General features: G+C 34.0%; 1 protein-coding gene across 1 annotated transcript in view; it reads right to left on the reverse strand.

The window, feature by feature from the left end:
• Window positions 1–1,925: 1,925 nt before the first annotated feature.
• thsd7ab (thrombospondin, type I, domain containing 7Ab) overlaps window positions 1,926–18,666 on the reverse strand; it is a 133,455-nt gene continuing 116,714 nt past the window's right edge. The window contains exons 17-29 of the mRNA XM_016574204.1: window positions 18,483–18,616; window positions 18,257–18,410; window positions 16,571–16,602; window positions 15,427–15,547; window positions 13,942–14,059; window positions 11,841–11,986; window positions 10,532–10,706; window positions 9,470–9,643; window positions 7,996–8,076; window positions 7,292–7,374; window positions 6,023–6,236; window positions 4,204–4,291; window positions 1,926–2,094 (exon numbers count right to left, since the gene is read on the reverse strand). Coding sequence (XP_016429690.1) covers window positions 2,007–2,094; window positions 4,204–4,291; window positions 6,023–6,236; window positions 7,292–7,374; window positions 7,996–8,076; window positions 9,470–9,643; window positions 10,532–10,706; window positions 11,841–11,986; window positions 13,942–14,059; window positions 15,427–15,547; window positions 16,571–16,602; window positions 18,257–18,410; window positions 18,483–18,616 — 1,608 coding nt within the window. The 3' untranslated portion in view covers window positions 1,926–2,006. The remainder of the gene's footprint in view (window positions 2,095–4,203; window positions 4,292–6,022; window positions 6,237–7,291; window positions 7,375–7,995; window positions 8,077–9,469; window positions 9,644–10,531; window positions 10,707–11,840; window positions 11,987–13,941; window positions 14,060–15,426; window positions 15,548–16,570; window positions 16,603–18,256; window positions 18,411–18,482; window positions 18,617–18,666) is intronic.

The following is an 18,666-nucleotide window of genomic DNA, read 5'->3' on the forward strand; positions in this document are numbered from 1 at the left end:
GAATCAGACTACACTGGACACGTCGTATGTTTCTGATTCAGTATAAAATACGAGTTCATAAAGGTCATTTGTTCAGAAATTAGACTACACTGGATGTGTCATATGAACCAGTGCTTTTTAGTGAATCAAAAACATGACACAACCAGTGTAGTCCAATTCCCAAACAAATGAATCGTATGAACCGGTTCTTTTTAGTGAATCAAAAACATAAGATTCATTTGTTTGGGAATTGGACTACACTGGATACATTGCACATTTTTGCTTCACTAAAAATAACCGGTTCATATCAGTCAGTTGCTCCGGAATCGGACTGCAGTTGGTTGCATTATTTGTTTTTGATCCAGTATAAAATACTGATTCATAAGAGTTATTCATTCAGGAATTGGACTACACTGGATGCGTCATATGTTTTTGATTCACTAAAAAGAACCGGTTCATAAGAGTCATTCGTTGGGGAATCTGACTACACTGGACGTGCCATATGATTTAGATTCACTAAAATGAAGCTGCTTTTAAGAAGCGTTTTGTCTTGCACTCAGTGTCGGTCGCGCAAAAAACACCATCAGAATAGTTTAGTACAGTATTTCGCAGCATTGGTAGAAAATGCACATTTTGGAAGTGAACATTAATCGTTTCCAGTATTTAAAAATGCAACCAGTTCCCCATCTAATGCAATTACATTCAGACATATTAAAGTTTATCTTGCGTGTCCAAATACTTTGTAGGGCCACTGTATTTTGCATGTCCACTGTCCTGTGAGAATTGGCAACAATTAGTAACAAAACTTCAGTATTTTTTAATCAATAATAAGGCAGAAACTATCGGTCTTCCCATGAGACCCATTGTCTTGACACGTACATCATTCATGTAATTAGATACCAGACATTGAAAACGGGGCATAAACCCCCCAATCAAAAGTCATACTACTGTCACAACCACTTTTCCTCGACAACTGTATATCGACCAATTATTATAAAAATGTCTGAATGGAAAGCTATAACAAAAAATACATATTTAAAGTCTGTTGAGCAGAAAAGACACATCATAGAAACTATACAATGCACAAATGAGTGAAAACAAAAGGACGTGAGGTCTTTAAAGAGTCCCACTCTGAGATTGATTTTTACACTTTTTCAGCTATCCCGTCTCACTGATGTGCTCCAGATTCATATTCGCTTGCCTTGAAGAATCGTTGCTTCTGAGACATCAATGGTTCAATGGCGAACGCTTTCCTTGCTGCACTAATATAGTGCAAAATAACGCCTGGAATCAGAGTGGGACTTCCAGGAGAACATGATTTGTCTCGTTTTCACCTTCCATAGAAAGGCTGCATCTTCTGTGAGCAAATGTCGTCCATGATATCTGAAGATCCCAAGTTTCCTTACGTGTTCTCTACTATGCGTGTTGTATGTTTTGGCATTGTCTGTTCAATAGCTCCTTCCAAATATTGAATCCCCTCAGCTGGGAAGCACAAGTCGGAAGAAAGTTGTTCCGATAAGGTCCTGACCCGTCGTATAGTAGACCGCAGTTGCATAATTGACAAATACTTGTAAGGAACTGAATATAAACAAAGGCATGTTCTCACAGCGTGTGAAGATGTGTGTAAAGGCTCTTCCAGAACAAGAACATGAAGTAAAAATAAAGTATGAAAGTTTTTGTTTGCGGCTCTTGGATGTTTCTTCTTCCTCTATGTTGGATTCAAGCATTTAGGGTCCAGTATTTGAGATGGTTAGGCATTTTTTTTTTTTTTGTGGAGGAGTATTTGGTTGAATCTCAAGAACATTCCTGGGTCATACTTCACCCCAAAATCAAATGGTAAAAAGGTAAGGAATTACATTTTTCATAAACAAAAAATGAAGCTAAAATAGGCTTTGTTTCATTTATGCAAAATATCATTACTTCATTTTTTCTTTTGAATTAGGGGTATAATGCGACCTGGACATGTTTTCACGAGATTCAACCATTTGCTGATGACATTTTTCATGATGTTAGTTTTCCAAGAAGGGCTACATGTCCACATCTCCGTCGTATGCCAGGGTCAAGGGTTTCAAGCGATTATTATTTTGTCTTCGCTGAGGTTTCTTTGGCTTTTTGCTGAGGACAAAAGAATGATGCGGTTGTCACTCTCAAAACCTTGCAGTGTGAACACAGACTGTGTGCAGTTTATCTTATGAGAAAACGCATTTTATATTACACAAACACAGTATATATTATATGCATATGCATGTTATGGCATATGATACAAAAATGAAATCATGAAATATGTGTAAAAAAACAAGACGATGAAATATAATAGGTGCCCTGAGAGGTGCAAAATGATGTGTAAAGCAGTTGGACTTCATTAAAGACTACACTGGCCTAATTTGTTTTCAGCATTATTGCAACATATAATCATAAAAAAAAAGGTTGCTGCTCCAAAACCTAGCGAGCTGCCCCCACAGGCAACATTTTCAGGCATAATAGATGCAAAGTCTGTTCCAAAATGTAGGAAATGATAATGCTGCCTACTGAAACACCTCATTTGGGCCTAATTCTAAGGCAAAATCACATGTATCCATCACAGAGAATGCAATCCCAAAAACATTACGGCATATCAGTAAAAAAAATAAAAAAAAATAATGATGGACAAAGTGTGAGAAATGTTGTTTATGAATCTAGATCAAAATAAAAAATAGAAATGAACACTATTTTTGAGTAACTGTTTTTAATGGTTTTAGTTTTAGCTACCTATAATAACCACTCTTAGAAGGCAGTATGTAGGCAGTAGGAACCAATGCAAGCTCACTAGGATTTGCAACAGAGCAATTTTTAAAAATCCTTTTCTAAACCAATAAACCATAAATAAGCAGCCTACCCGGGCAGCTCAATGCATTTAGCATCAGAACGTAAGGCACAGACTGAGGTGGAGGCACGAGGCAGAGGGGGCTGAGATGTCAGGACATCAGGAGCCTGTTTCTCCAGCCTTTAACTGGCTCTTGACTCTTGACTTGGCTGCTGGCACTCAGGGCAGGTGTATGTCAGCTCATGGGCATCTTGGCCCATCCATACCACCGTACCGTTGGCAGAATCTGGCGTCCCGAGTGACCACCGGATGGCACAGTAACTGCTGCTCATGACGGCGAGGGAGGCATGGATGAGGGTGGAGTGTGAGTTAAAGAAAAACAGAACCAAACGAATGCATGGAGTGAATGAGAAAATAAAACGAGTGATGATGGAGCGAACGGAAAGGGTTGTCTTTCTTACCATGCGAGGTAAATCATTGACACTATAAATACCAGGAGGACAAAAACACCTGCAGCCACGCCGTACACCCACGTCTTCAGCTTTCCATCTAAAGAGGTGAAAAATATTTAGCATAGGCCAATAAACAGAAGCAAAATGCAAAACTATATTAAGTTGGTTGGTGTCTTAACGCCATGCCATCTTCCTGGGCTATTTTCATAGCTCCCAAAGTTGAAATACTACAAAAGAGCAATTTAAAACAACTAACTCTGAATTACTCAAGCAATTCTGGATTTTTTTTTTTCATTTAGAATTCTCAGATTAGATCTTGCACTTCTGACTTTTTTCATCAAATCGCAAGCCTAAACTAACAAGGTTCTAAACTAGTAATTGTGAGTTAATATTTCACAATTGTTATTTTTCCCCCTGAACTCTGAGTTTACAACTTGAAATTATTTTTCCCACCACAGAAAAAAAACTAAATTATTGCAATATTTTATCTCACAGTTCTGACTTTTTTTCTCAGAACTGGGAGTTTATATCTCACACCTGCTTATAAAGCAATTAGCAAAAAGTTATAAACTAATAATTCTGAATTTACATCTCGAAATGGTTAGAATTCTCAGTTTAGAGTTTGCAATTCTGACTTTTATTTCTTTGAGTTGCAAGTTTATATATATCGCAATTTCAAGTTTGATTGAGTGTTATTTTAACCATGGGATAAAAAATAAAAAAGGTTATTGCAACTTTTTATCTGACAATTCTGAGGTTTTTTTAATCTTAAAATTCTAGCTTCTTTTTTTTTCTCCTTGCTATAGTACTTATTTTTTATTTTGTGGTGGGAAAAAAACCCCTGAATTGCAATATGTAAACTCGGAATTCAGAGCAAAAAAAAAAAAAAAAAAAAAAATAAATGCATGGAGTGAATGAGAAAATAAAACGAGTGATGATGGAGCGAACGGAAAGGGTTGTCTTTCTTACCATGCGAGGTAAATCATTGACACTATAAATACCAGGAGGACAAAAACACCTGCAGCCACGCCGTACACCCACGTCTTCAGCTTTCCATCTAAAGAGGTGAAAAATATTTAGCATAGGCCAATAAACAGAAGCAAAATGCAAAACTATATTAAGTTGGTTGGTGTCTTAACGCCATGCCATCTTCCTGGGCTATTTTCATAGCTCCCAAAGTTGAAATACTACAAAAGAGCAATTTAAAACAACTAACTCTGAATTACTCAAGCAATTCTGGATTTTTTTTTTTCATTTAGAATTCTCAGATTAGATCTTGCACTTCTGACTTTTTTCATCAAATCGCAAGCCTAAACTAACAAGGTTCTAAACTAGTAATTGTGAGTTAATATTTCACAATTGTTATTTTTCCCCCTGAACTCTGAGTTTACAACTTGAAATTATTTTTCCCACCACAGAAAAAAAACTAAATTATTGCAATATTTTATCTCACAGTTCTGACTTTTTTTCTCAGAACTGGGAGTTTATATCTCACACCTGCTTATAAAGCAATTAGCAAAAAGTTATAAACTAATAATTCTGAATTTACATCTCGAAATGGTTAGAATTCTCAGTTTAGAGTTTGCAATTCTGACTTTTATTTCTTTGAGTTGCAAGTTTATATATATCGCAATTTCAAGTTTGATTGAGTGTTATTTTAACCATGGGATAAAAAATAAAAAAGGTTATTGCAACTTTTTATCTGACAATTCTGAGGTTTTTTTTATCTTAAAATTCTAGCTTATTTTTTTTTTCCTTGCTATAGTACTTATTTTTTATTTTGTGGTGGGAAAAAAAACCCTGAATTGCAATATGTAAACTCGGAATTCAGAGCAAAAAAAAATAAATAAATAAAATCAGAATTGCAAGATATAAACTCTGAATTTTGAGATCAAAAGTTGCAATTGCCTTTTTAATTTTTTTTATTCCGTGACAAAAACAAGCTTCAATAAAAACTTAATTGTCATTCAATAAAGAAAAAAATATTTTAAAAGTGTTTGCTGAGTAATATAACTTTTTAGACCTTTCAGCACAATTAAATAAAATATATGCTTAAGTAAGACTGGACTAATGAAACATTTACCAGGTCCAAAGGGTTGCAGGTACCAGGTGCGCCACCACAGAAAAAAAACTAAATTATTGCAATATTTTATCTCACAGTTCTGACTTTTTTTCTCAGAACTGGGAGTTTATATCTCACACCTGCTTATAAAGCAATTAGCAAAAAGTTATAAACTAATAATTCTGAATTTACATCTCGAAATGGTTAGAATTCTCAGTTTAGAGTTTGCAATTCTGACTTTTATTTCTTTGAGTTGCAAGTTTATATATATCGCAATTTCAAGTTTGATTGAGTGTTATTTTAACCATGGGATAAAAAATAAAAAAGGTTATTGCAACTTTTTATCTGACAATTCTGAGGTTTTTTTTATCTTAAAATTCTAGCTTATTTTTTTTTTCCTTGCTATAGTACTTATTTTTTATTTTGTGGTGGGAAAAAAAACCCTGAATTGCAATATGTAAACTCGGAATTCAGAGCAAAAAAAAATAAATAAATAAAATCAGAATTGCAAGATATAAACTCTGAATTTTGAGATCAAAAGTTGCAATTGCCTTTTTAATTTTTTTTATTCCGTGACAAAAACAAGCTTCAATAAAAACTTAATTGTCATTCAATAAAGAAAAAAATATTTTAAAAGTGTTTGCTGAGTAATATAACTTTTTAGACCTTTCAGCACAATTAAATAAAATATATGCTTAAGAGAAACTGGACTAATGAAACATTTACCAGGTCCAAAGGGTTGCAGGTACCAGGTGCGTCCGGCGCGGCCAGGCTGTACCGTGGTGGGCAGGGTGGGGTTGATGGCCCGGCTGGTCTTCACGTCAGCTTTCTTGTCCCCTGCAGTGGGGATTTCGAGCACAGGGATAGGTGTACATTGCTCTAGCATCCCCTCGGCCGTCAGCACCTCGGTATAGCCCTCCTCGCACATACATACGCCCTCCTGCAGGGGGCAGCAAAGGCACATAAATACTATCATGCTTTCTGCTTCCTCTCAAAGCTTGTGACCCAATTCAGTCCTAAAACCAAGACATTTCTGCACTCTCAGTTCTAAAAGGTCAATGTTTTTTCAATGGGTTTTTGGTTAAATGCACCTGAAATAAGGTCTGTGGTTAACACAAGCTCATTTTATTCTATGGCATGAAATACATCAGTAATACGGCACTTGGGATTTTTTAAAGTCTTTTTTTTGTTGCTAAATATGACTACAGAGGTTGTCGGGGACATTAAATGTCATCACACTGAACAGAAAAACTCATCTACTCACTAGTTGCTTTTACAGCCTTGCTGCATTCATAACCACGCTCTTGCAAACTTTCCAACATGGTAATTTTAAGTAAACACTGAAAGAGTTGTTGAAGCTTAATGGCGGTGACGGTGAAGTTGTGCAACTGTGGTGTAGTTCATTTATAGCCTAACTTTAGCTTTTTACTTCTGCTGATTGAATTTAGACTTCACAATTCATAAAAGTTGTGCTCATTTTTGAAGATCAACTTGATGAACAAAATGTGTAAGATTCATAAACCTTCTGCAATAATCAAAAACCAGTGGAAAAATAATGTTGGGTTTTGGTCGAAGGAACCAGTGTGATGTTAACTTCTGGATTGGCCTACATTGACCAAGAAAATCACCCATCCCTAGTGAAAAGAGAACATTCACACATTTTTGTGTTAATGTGCAAGGGATTGTGGGTAAAATTATCCCAAAAAGCATGCACGCTTCAAAAATCGACTAGAAGTATTTGTACAGCTATGACTTTGTATGCACTTATTCTTTTCTCAAAATGATTAAAAATGGGTCTTGCAAACACATAAAAAAGCTAATTGAGCATGCTTCAGAAATATAGATCAATTGCATCCAAAAATAAAAACAAAAGTACAGCTTATGACCATGATTTTCTGTTGCATTCATTATGATAATTGCAGCTGGAGCACTGTCTGCAGTTACAGACTCTCAGGCTCAGAACTGCAGTAATCCCACAATCCTCTTGTGTCTTACCTCTGAGCAAAATGACTGTGGTTTGTCACAAGGTGGATCACATGACTGGTCCGTCCCTGGCAGTAGAGCTGGAGGGCATCCACCTGGAAGAAATAAGAGGGTAGATATCATTTCAAGCTTTTGACAACTCGGCTTGGAAAAAAGTAATAGGTCAATCAGGAATGTGCATACATACAATATGTGCTAGAAAAATGGCATCTTTTGCACAATATACATATTACAGTATATACTGCATACTGTGTGCAGATGCTGGTATCATAGTCTCCTATGTTCTGTAGTGCGTCATGATAATATACACCATCTAAAACCACTGTATTTAAAATAGAACTCTGCTAATTCGTTTTTTAAATTATTATGCATGCAGCTTTCATGAGCTCATTTATTCAGAAGCTACAAAAATTCATTTGTCACACCACAGGACCATTAAACATGACCTCAAGAAGGCAAAAAGGCATTTAAAAGTGGCAAAAACTTACAAAAAATACCAACAGAACCTAAGATGTACTCTTGATTGCTTTATACTGTACATGCATAAACATTTTAACCTGAAATCTTGAAATTGATTAAAAAATTAAACACAAACTGTGCATCAATGACCCATTAGCAAAGGGGCTCTGATGGTTTGTTTTGGTATCTGTTATTCCTCATTGGCTGCTTATTCATGTGACGTAAAGAAACAGATGTGAAGCGGTGTAGTACAGCACCTGTGACGTTTATTCCATCCGAGCGCTGACACCAGATCAGCTGAGGATTGCCCATCCACTGGTACTCATAACACTCCCCATCTAGATGGAAATCAATAGAGTAAATATACATTCTGCGGCCGTACACTTTTAGGCAGCTGTAGAGAGACTCGATAAGGGTGTTTTCATACAATCTTGTTTAAAAGTACCAAAACTATTCAAATGAACCAAAATGTGAACCAAGTGCATGGTTGACGGTAGCCATTGACTTCCATAGTATTTAAAAATACTACGAAAGTCTATGGCTACCGTCAACTGTTTGGTTGCCAACATTCTTCAAAATATCTTCTTTTGTATTTGACAGAAGAAAAAAACAGGTTTGCAACAAGTGGATTGCGACAAAATGACGACACAATTTTCATTTTTGGATGAGCATTTGTAACAAATCAAGCTGAAGACATCCAACTGCATTTCATGTAAAATTCTTAAATACATGCACATAAATATATACATGCCCTTGTGAAAAAGAAGTATGCTTAATTGTATTGAATGTGCACTTATAGGCCTAGTGCACTTTAAATCTTAAAAGTATATTTTTGAAAACTGTACATGCAGATAATATAATATTAGTGCAATAAAAGGCGTTTACAGAGTACACTTTCATGACTATATTTCTCAACACATTTATGCACAGTACATATTACACAGTACGTGTTTTAAATTCTTATGTTTTAATTGTTTTGTTGTGCTTTAAAGTAATACACTTATTTTGATGTGTTGACTAACGTACTAAAGCACATGTAAAGTACTTGATTGTAATTTTAACTGTAGCTTGTTCTTTGATATTACATTTAAAGTTAACATTTTCAATGTACTAAATTGCAACATCATTATAAATGTGTAATTATAAATATATTTAAATACATGACATACAAATTTCAGTAGAAATGACATTAAAGTATATTTTAGTTTTGCATAAATGCTTCAAGTAATTATGAAATTACATACAGAGATATACTTGGATCCTACTTAAGTGGATCAAAAAACCTCTTATGTTCAAATAATTGCATTTAACTTAAATTTAAACTATAATCTATGGAAGCATATAGGTAGCGAAATTCAATTTAAAATGCAATATGCAAAATGGCAATGCAATATTCAAAATGGCAAAGCAATATTCAAAATGGCATTGTATTTCTGTATTTAAATGTACATTTTCCATTACCCATACGTGCAAAGTTTGGTGCAATCATGTAATTACAATTAACATGCAATTAAGTATCCTGAAAGATTACATCACAAAGTATATTATTTCCATAACAAGTACTCTTTTTAAAAGTATGCCCAAGTGTACTTGTTTTTGTGAAGATGATGCCACTATAAAACAAATGATGTGTGTTATAAAATGTTACATTTTTAAAATTCTTCATGTTGAATAAAATCAAAGTAAAGCAGAGTCTTTATGCCAATGAGAGAGGAGGAGCATGTGTCTCACTGCTGCAGGGCCGGGTCTGCCACTCCTGATCGGGGCACTGAGCGATGTTCTCCGGCTCCTGCGCGATGACCGCACGTGAACGGACCTGCACCGGAGTGAAGTCCAAATGCTGGCCCTTCACACACACACTCTGACACGGGCTCCAGTCGGACCACTCCATCAGGTAACAGTCACCTGAACAGATCAACACGAGAGCTGAGCTGCCTGATAATCAACTCACTTCAGCATGACAACAACAGAAGTGTTGGGGAAGCTGTCAAACTCTAATTTGACATGTAATAATTCACTTATAATTTGGTAATAAGAAGTAGCCAAAAAGAAGTAGAAGTAGAAGAAGTAGTTCAAATGTAGTCATATCTACCATTTTAAGAATGTTATCTACAATAGAAAAAAAAAAAAAAAAAAAGCTGGGCATTACATTGAAGCTATTTAAGGGAATAATATTTTAGATTATATATTTTATACTAATTTTAACACATTTGTGATACAAAACAATGAAAAACTCAAATAGGGTGACAGAATCATATATAACTAACTTGAAAGTGGTGACAAACAGCAATATTGTTGTATAAATAAATATTTATAAGAAAAATAAAACAGTTGAATGACACACAGGGTCAATAATATTAAGGAATCGACTGATAACAAAGGAATTTAATTAAAGGGGTCATATGATGCTGCTAAAAAGAACATTATTTTGTGTATTTGGTGTAATGAAATGTGTTTAAAATTCAGCTTTGAAATCACAGGACTATATTACATTTTAGAATATACTCAAATAGAAAACAGTTATTTTAAATAGTAAAAATATTTCAAAATTTTACTGTTTTTGCTGTTTCTTTGGAGCAAATAAATGCAGGCTTGGTGAGCAGAAGAGAATTCTTTAAAAAAACATTAAAAATTTTACTGTTCAAAAACTTTTGACTGGTAGTGTATTCATTCAATATTATATAGACTTTATATTCAGAATAAAACCAACAAATCTATAGTGTTGTCATTCTTGGGTTGCTGGGGTTTTTTAATTAGTATTTTTTGCTGTATGTCCCGATAACAGTCTGTTACCAGGGCAGGGTAAGGTGCAGGTCTCCTCCAGAACAATATTCTTATCTCCATCGACGGCCTGCTCCAATCCAGCACAGAGCTCTTCCTCTACAATGCTGCTCTTCCCATCGCCGGAGCCGTCTGATACAAAGCACGACAGGTTCCGGAAACGCAGGCCCACCCCACACACCACCTCCTACAACACACACAAACACACACACACACACAAACACACACACACACACAGGTTCAGATGTGAGCGCCGAGCAGTCATAAACACTTCCTAAATCCAAAGATCAAAAGCAGGATTGAAACGGAGGAAGATCAGAGAGAATAATAGAAGAGAAGACGAGGTTGACAGCGAGATTGGAAAACAAGGTGTTGGAAGAGCGAGGAGTTCCAGCGCGGGTCGTTAACGCATTCAGAGCGTGTGCCGTTGGGCGATTGAGGTGTTTAGCACCAACCATTGTTCTGTTGTACAATACAGTTCAATAAACAATAAAACCTTTCAATTTCATGAGTCACAATGGAGATTAGTAGAAAAAAAAACAACAAAAAAACAAAAAGCAAAAGATTAGATGATAAACTTATTATAGATTAGGGATGTACACAACTGTTATTTTTTTTTATTAAACTTTTATTGAGCAATGATGCATTATATTGTTTAAAAAGGACATTAAGACAATAATATTATTTTAATATTATATTAATTTCTATCATAAATATTCATCTTTTGAACCTTATATTCTTCAAAGAATCCTGAAAAAATGTATCATTTCCACTACAATAATAAACAGCACAACTGTTTTTAACATTGATAATAATAATAAATGTTTGTTGAGCAGCAAATCAGCATATTAGAATGATTTCTGAAGGATCATGTGACACTGAAGACTGGCGTAATGATGCTGAAAATTCAGCTTTGCATCACAGGAATAAATTACATTTTAAAATATATTCAAATAGAAAATAGTTATTTTAAATAGTAATAATATTTCACAATTTTACTGTATTTTTTATCAAATAAATGCAGTCTTGGTGATCGGAACAAATCTTACCGACCCAAAACCTATGTACTATTGTGAACTTTAGTGTGGATAGTTTGACATTGACAATTTGTCTTTTTTTAGAAAAAAAATCATGAATTGTGAAATATGGACTTGACCTAGAACCTTAGCAAGTCCGAGTTCACCAAACTTTGAATGTTTTCTTTGAACGTGAATGCATTTCTGTGATGAAGTTTCATCTTGAAGTGCTTAAGTTCAGATTTGATGACCTCGGATCTGTGAATTTACATTCAGCTGTTTGATCTATAAGAACTGAAAAAGACCTCAACACGGCACTCGGACCACGGGCCGTACTGCCATCTGTAACAGGGTCTCACAGGACACGGCTTCCACTGCTCCATCTGAGACGGACACGGCCTGCCGTCCCCCTGAGACGCCTCAACCACCGTCCGTCTGCGCCACATCTTCCCTGAGGAATTGAGACATAAGACAGAGAAATGAGTTTGAGCTTCAGTTCCAGAGAGCAACACAATTTAAAGAAATAGCTGACCTCAAAAATCTTGTTCTGTACCACAGTAAAAATATGGTAATATGACTTTTTATGTAGTTATAAATACTTCACAATTATATTATAATATCTTTTTTTTTGCAATACATTTAGAAGAGATTTTTCACACTACCATGCAAAGGTTTGGGGTCAATATGATTTTTTAAAGATGTTTTTAAAAGAAGGCTCTTTCATCAAAAATACAGTAAAAAAATAGCAATATTTTGAAATATTATTAAAATTTAAAATAACAGTTTACTATTTGAATATATTTTAAAATGTAATTTATTCCTGTGATGCAAAGCTGAATTTTCAGCATCATTACTCCAGTCTTCAGTGTCACATGATTCTTCAGAAATCATTCAAATATGCTGATTTGCTGCTCAAGAAACATTTCCTCTTATTATCAATGTTGAAAACAAGTTGTGCTGCTTCATATTCTTTGTGGAATCCATGATACTTTTTTCAAGGTTCTTGGATGAATTGAAAGTTCAAAAGAACAGCATTTATTTGAAATAGAAATCTTTTGTAACATTATAAATGCCATCACTGTCACTTTTGATAAATGTATTGCATCCTTGCTGAATAAAATTATTAATTTCTTTCTAAAAAAAATAAAATAAAAAAAACTTGCAGACCCCAAACTTTTGAATGATAGTGAACATTACGAGAGTGAAAAATAAAGTCACAAAAGTTTAGATTTTTCAGAGTGAAATATGACCTGATCCTGTTTTTGACAGATTTGGTGCTCTGCTTGCATACACACACACACACACACACATCTCCACACACTCATCTTTCAGTGTCTAGCTCAAGGCACGGCAGTCTCAGATAACTCTAGTTTATCCCACATGTGTTTAGCATAAAACTGCACACAATGCACCGCCTTCTGTCTCGCTCTGCTTTTTCTGCCTTATCTTGGAAGTGTTTGGCAGGCAGACTGTCAGTTTCTATCTAGGGCTGCTTCCATCTGTTTTCGTTGAACAGTACCTTCTCAAAGTCCACCATTTCATCACGTGTTTCCGAATTTTAGCTCCATTCTCCTATGCTGCCTTTTTTCTCTTTTTCTGCATGGTAAATTTTACAGCCTACATACTTAGCTAATGTCAAACAGGTGAGCATGGCACCAGCGACACCAAGACCAATGTTTTGCTTTGTTTTTCTTTACTTTAAAGTTGCACTTAAGTCAGAAAATTAGATTTTGAGCTTGCTATTTTGATGTGTTTTCCAATTTTGTGTGCAATTTATTGGGCTGAGATGATAAGATGTTTTTTTTAAAGAAATTAATCATTTTATTCAGCTAGGATGCATTAAATTAATCAAAAGTCAGAGTAAATATATTTATAATATTACAAAAGATTTATATTTCAAATAAATTCTGTTATTTTGAACTTTCTGTTCCCTTTCAGCCGGTCACTCTCGACGTCACGTCGGATGACCGACGAAATTGGGATCTCGCTTAGAGGGACCAATCTACTTCGAGTGTAAACTAAACGAGCCAATGCACATTGAATGTATCATGGTTTCCACAAAAATATGAAGCAGCACAACTGTTTTGTACATTGATAATAATAATAAAAGTGTCTTGAGCGGCAAATCAGTATATTAGAATGATTTCTGAAGGATCATGTGACACTGAAGAAAGAAAATTCAGCTTTGCATCACAGGAATGTTAACATGTATTAACATAGAATATGGTTATTGTAAATATCAATATTATTTCACAATATTACTGGTTTTTATGTATTTTGATCAAATAAAAGCAGCCTTAAAAAATCTAACAGTCCCCAACCTTTTGAATGTGTGTATCTGACAATTACAAATACATTTATTACAGCAGTAAGAAGTCATATATTTGTCCATTTTTTTGGCTTTACCTTCAAGGCCACAGGTCTGTGAGCAGTCTGACCATGCTGACCAATCAGAGAGCTGGCAGTTGACTGGACACTCCACCGTACAGGAAGCATTCATCTGCCATTTCTTCTCTAAGCGCAGCTGCGGAATGAAATAAGCATTCATGAAAAAAAATTTTTTTTTGTGTTTTTTTTAGAACTAGGGGTAGTTGTGTTCTACACTAGACTAATTGTAACCCTGATATAAAGTGGGCTGGTTGAAAACTGGGTTACAGGGTTAATATGCCGTGCATTAACACTTTTAAGATTTATTGCCCACAGGGTCCAATTAAAGTGACCAGAGCTGTCGGATTTTGACTGATCTTTTGCCATCTCTTTTCATATTAACCTACAGTTTAAAATGGCACAAAATAACCTTGTTTCTTTTCCACTTGATCTCAACATCATATTAGTAGATATAACATCATAACAGCAGATTTAGAGACTTAAACATTTTATTACATTTTTCTTTCTTTTTTATGTTTTAGTGGTGTTTGCTATAAGGCATATTTTTGAGGAATATACTGTTTAAAAGTTTGGGGTTAGTAAGATTTAATTTTTTAATATAAATTGAAAGTTTTATTAATCAAGGATGCATTAAATTGATCAAAAGTGACAGTTTAAGTTACAAAAAAAATTATATTTCACATAAATGCTGATCTTTTGAACCTTCTATTCATCAAAGAATCCAGAAAAAAAATTACCACAGTTTCCACAAAAATATTAAGCACAACTGTTTTCAAATTGTGCAAATCAGCATATTAGAATGATTTCTGAAGGATCATGTGACACTGAACACTGGAGTAATGATGCTGGAAACTTAGCTTTGCATCACAGAAATAAATTACATTTTAAAATATATAAAATTAGAAAACAAGTTAATTTAAATTGCAGTGATAATTCACAATATTACTGTTTTTTTACTGTACTTGTGATCAAATAAACACTGTCTTGTGAGCAAAAGAGACTTCTTTCAAAAACATGAAAACAATCTTCCTGAACCAAAACCTTTGAATGGTATTATATAATTTTATATATACAATGTAGTATATTTTTCTATATTAAAACTTCAAAAACATTTTCATTCTTCTTGAGAACAGATTCCATTCAAACGTTATGTAGATAATTTCAGTAGCTGTAACTTTGTAAACTATATATTCAAGAAAATCTCTCGGTGATTTACAATGATAGAATGTTCACTAATCAAAATGTAACCAACAGTGATGACATCACTTTAATATTGTAACATTGCGCAGATTTTTGCGTAACAACATAAAATAAAGCACACACTGAGGGTTATAAGAGTCATGAAGCTTTTCATTAACACAGAATCAAAGTGTAAAACCCACACTTTCCTAAAACTTTAACACTATTCTCTTGTTGGTACTGGAAAAGCAACTCTAGCTACTACTACTGAGAAGAAAATAATGATATTCACAAGAGGCAGTGTCTGTGAATAAATGCACAAACCTCCTCGCAGTACTTGAGGTCAACAGATTTGCCGTCACTTCTAACGCAGTCCAGCATCCTCGTCTTGAGACCGATTCCACACACAGCGCTGGCACTTAATTGGCATGTGCTCCAGTCTAAGTGAACACACACACACACACACACACACAGATTTCACCCGGCGAGTTCTCATTAAACTACACGTCTAGGTCAGAGGTTGCTTGCGTCCTCGTGAGTGAATGGTTTGAGGACACCGTCTCAGCTCCATAAACCGACACCACCGCTGCGCTTCACTTTGACGCTCTTGGAGGGGAATCGTGAATGAAGTCTGAACAGATGGAGGAAGCAGCTCCAGTAATAATCCAAACTCTTGAATGACTCATTCATGTGAACGGTAACTCAAAACAGTAAGAGAAAAGGAAGTGCTGTGTGGATAATGCCCAGACTAGAAGAACTAAAAAACAACAGGCAGCCAAAGAGCAGGACAAAAGTGTTCAAGTCAACAAGAAACGGCATTCACAACCAATTTTACTGCAGTACCGTGGTGTATTTTTAGAGAGAAACAGGATGTTTTGAGGTAAAAATATCGATTTTATTTATTGATTTGGATCATTAATGTCACATTAACTTTAGAGAGGATACAGTTTGGCAAACCATTTGGGAAATTAAGACACCCATAAATATGACTGTTTTATCATTTTAATATAATACCAACTATAAAACTATTATAATTGTTATTTTACTTAAATACCTGATTTTTAATTTTACAGTGAAATATTACAATACTAATATTTCTTGTTTTGTTTTTATTTAGAAATGTATATATTTTAGTTAGCAGTAGTAGTAATTAGACACCCATAAATATGACTGTTTTATCATTTTAATGTAATACCAAATATAAAACTATTATAATTGTTATTTTACTTAAATACCTGATTTTTAATTTTACAGTGAAATATTACAATACTAATATTTCTTGTTTTGTTTTTATTTAGAAATGTATATATTTTAGTTAGCAGTAGTAGTAATAATAATAATAATTATAATAAAAATTTTAAATTAGATTAATTTTGATTAATTTTGTTTTGTTTAAAAAGGCCTTGTTTGTAAAGTTGCATATGGCCAATAATAAAAATAATTAATAATATATATATTTTTTAAACACCCTTGTTCCCGATCTCCTCTTCCAGAACACGGCTTTAAGAGGCCAATAAAACAGACTGCTGTTCATTTACGTTAGTGAGATCATAATTCTCTCATATTTCTCCTCAAGCTGCTCATTTACTGTCTAACAAGTGACCTGCTCTCATTTTTTATGCCACTATTTATGCCTCAATGTAAGTTGGCTCTAACTGAAATCATATAAGCCCAGGATAAAATTATGTCCCTGTTAGCATAAGCCAAAAATGTTATTGCTCAGACTGCTCAAGGGTTTTAAGGGATTTCTTAGATGTCTCAGATGCTTAGGATAAAAAAAAAACATAATAAAAAAAAAATCAGTGTTGTTATTGATAATCAGTGTTGCTATTGTTTTGGGGATTTAAATAAAGCTGGAATAAAATATAAATATTAGATTAAAAACAACAATAACAACAATAGCAGCAATAATAATAATAATTATTATTATTAATGGCCATGTGTGCTGCTTTTTTAAACTAAAAATAATAATAACCACATTTTAAATTATTATTATTATTTGCCATGTGTGCTGTTTTTTAACTACAAATAATAATAACAACAACCACATTTTAAATAATAAAAATAATAATAATTATTATTATTATTATTGCAGATGCTTAGGATAAAAAAAAACATAATAAAAAAAAAATCAGTGTTGTTATTGATAATCAGTGTTGCTATTGTTTTGGGGATTTAAATAAAGCTGGAATAAAATATAAATATTAGATTAAAAACATTAACTTAAAAAACTTAACGAATGTCACCTTGGCAACTAGATGAAATAAATATCTTTATGTATTAAAATGATTAAAGCTAAAATTATAACTAAATAAATAAATTAATATAATAAATAAATAAAATAAAATAAATTTATTAAAGATATAAAAAATACTCATAAAAATGACAAAAGCATATAAAATTATTAACATTATTAAAAATCTTTTTTGGATTGAAATAAAGCTGAAAAAAAAAAAGATATATGTTACATTAACTAACTTAAAATATCTCTTCCCCCCAAAACTACTAAAACTGAAATAAATAAATAAAATCTAAATAGAATGATAAAAAAACAATTAAAAGGACAAAAGCAAATAACTAAATTACTAAATGACTAAAAATAATTTTAGGTTTGTGAAGCTGAAGTGGAAAAAAAAATATCAGATGGAAAACTTAAACTGAAAAAACTAACGAAAATTAGAAATGTTGCCTTCACATCTAACAGAAATAAACTGTTGTAAGCTGAAGTACTATAATTGTTAAAACTAAAACTGAAATAAAAATAAATATAAACAAATATAAAACTAAAAACTAATAAAAATGACAAAAGCACATAACACAAATACTAAAACCTAAACAAAAATGTGAGTTTTGAAAATATAAAAATAAACGCCAATTCAAAATATTGCACGTAATGCTAAAAAAAATATATATATATAGTGGATAGTAGCTAAGTTGTTTGTTCTGAGAAATGTTTGAGTTTATATTGAGATCTTTTGATTGCAGACTTTGCTCTCTTGGCAAATCTGATGCACTGAGACATTGCTGAGATCTCCTCTGAAATGTGACATTACTAGGGTCTTTTCAAAGAAGTGAAATATTACAGAAATCAAATTAATGCGGAGATGCGACCCTAGTGTGAACGGGGTTTAAAAGGATTAGTGATAATCCTGACCAGGTCACATGGGGTCCAGGGGCTCCAGTCGGACAGCACACAGTCCTCGGGACAGGGCAGGCGGCTCTCCCTCGTGCCCTGTGGCATCTCCTCTGGATCACACAGATAGTCCTCCACCGCATCAGTGGGACCGTCCACTGTGTTCAACATACACCTGCAGGACCATCAAAGATGAGCACAGTATAATGTCAGTAACAGTACAGTAAATATAAGGAAAGACACTCACCTGACTCTTCTGGTCTGAACGCCCTCGCCACAGTTCTCCTTTAGATCCACGTTACTGACCTTCCACACGCTCCAGGGTTCAGCTACCCAGATATACTGACTGCAGTCACTGACGCACGGGACCACCTCATACATCTGCAACACCAGACCACCCACCACACATATACAATCACACACAAAGCAAA

This window comes from Sinocyclocheilus rhinocerous, unplaced genomic scaffold (genome assembly GCF_001515625.1).
Source record: "Sinocyclocheilus rhinocerous isolate Xijiao unplaced genomic scaffold, SAMN03320098_v1.1 scaffold1735, whole genome shotgun sequence".
Lineage (NCBI taxonomy): Eukaryota > Metazoa > Chordata > Actinopteri > Cypriniformes > Cyprinidae > Sinocyclocheilus > Sinocyclocheilus rhinocerous.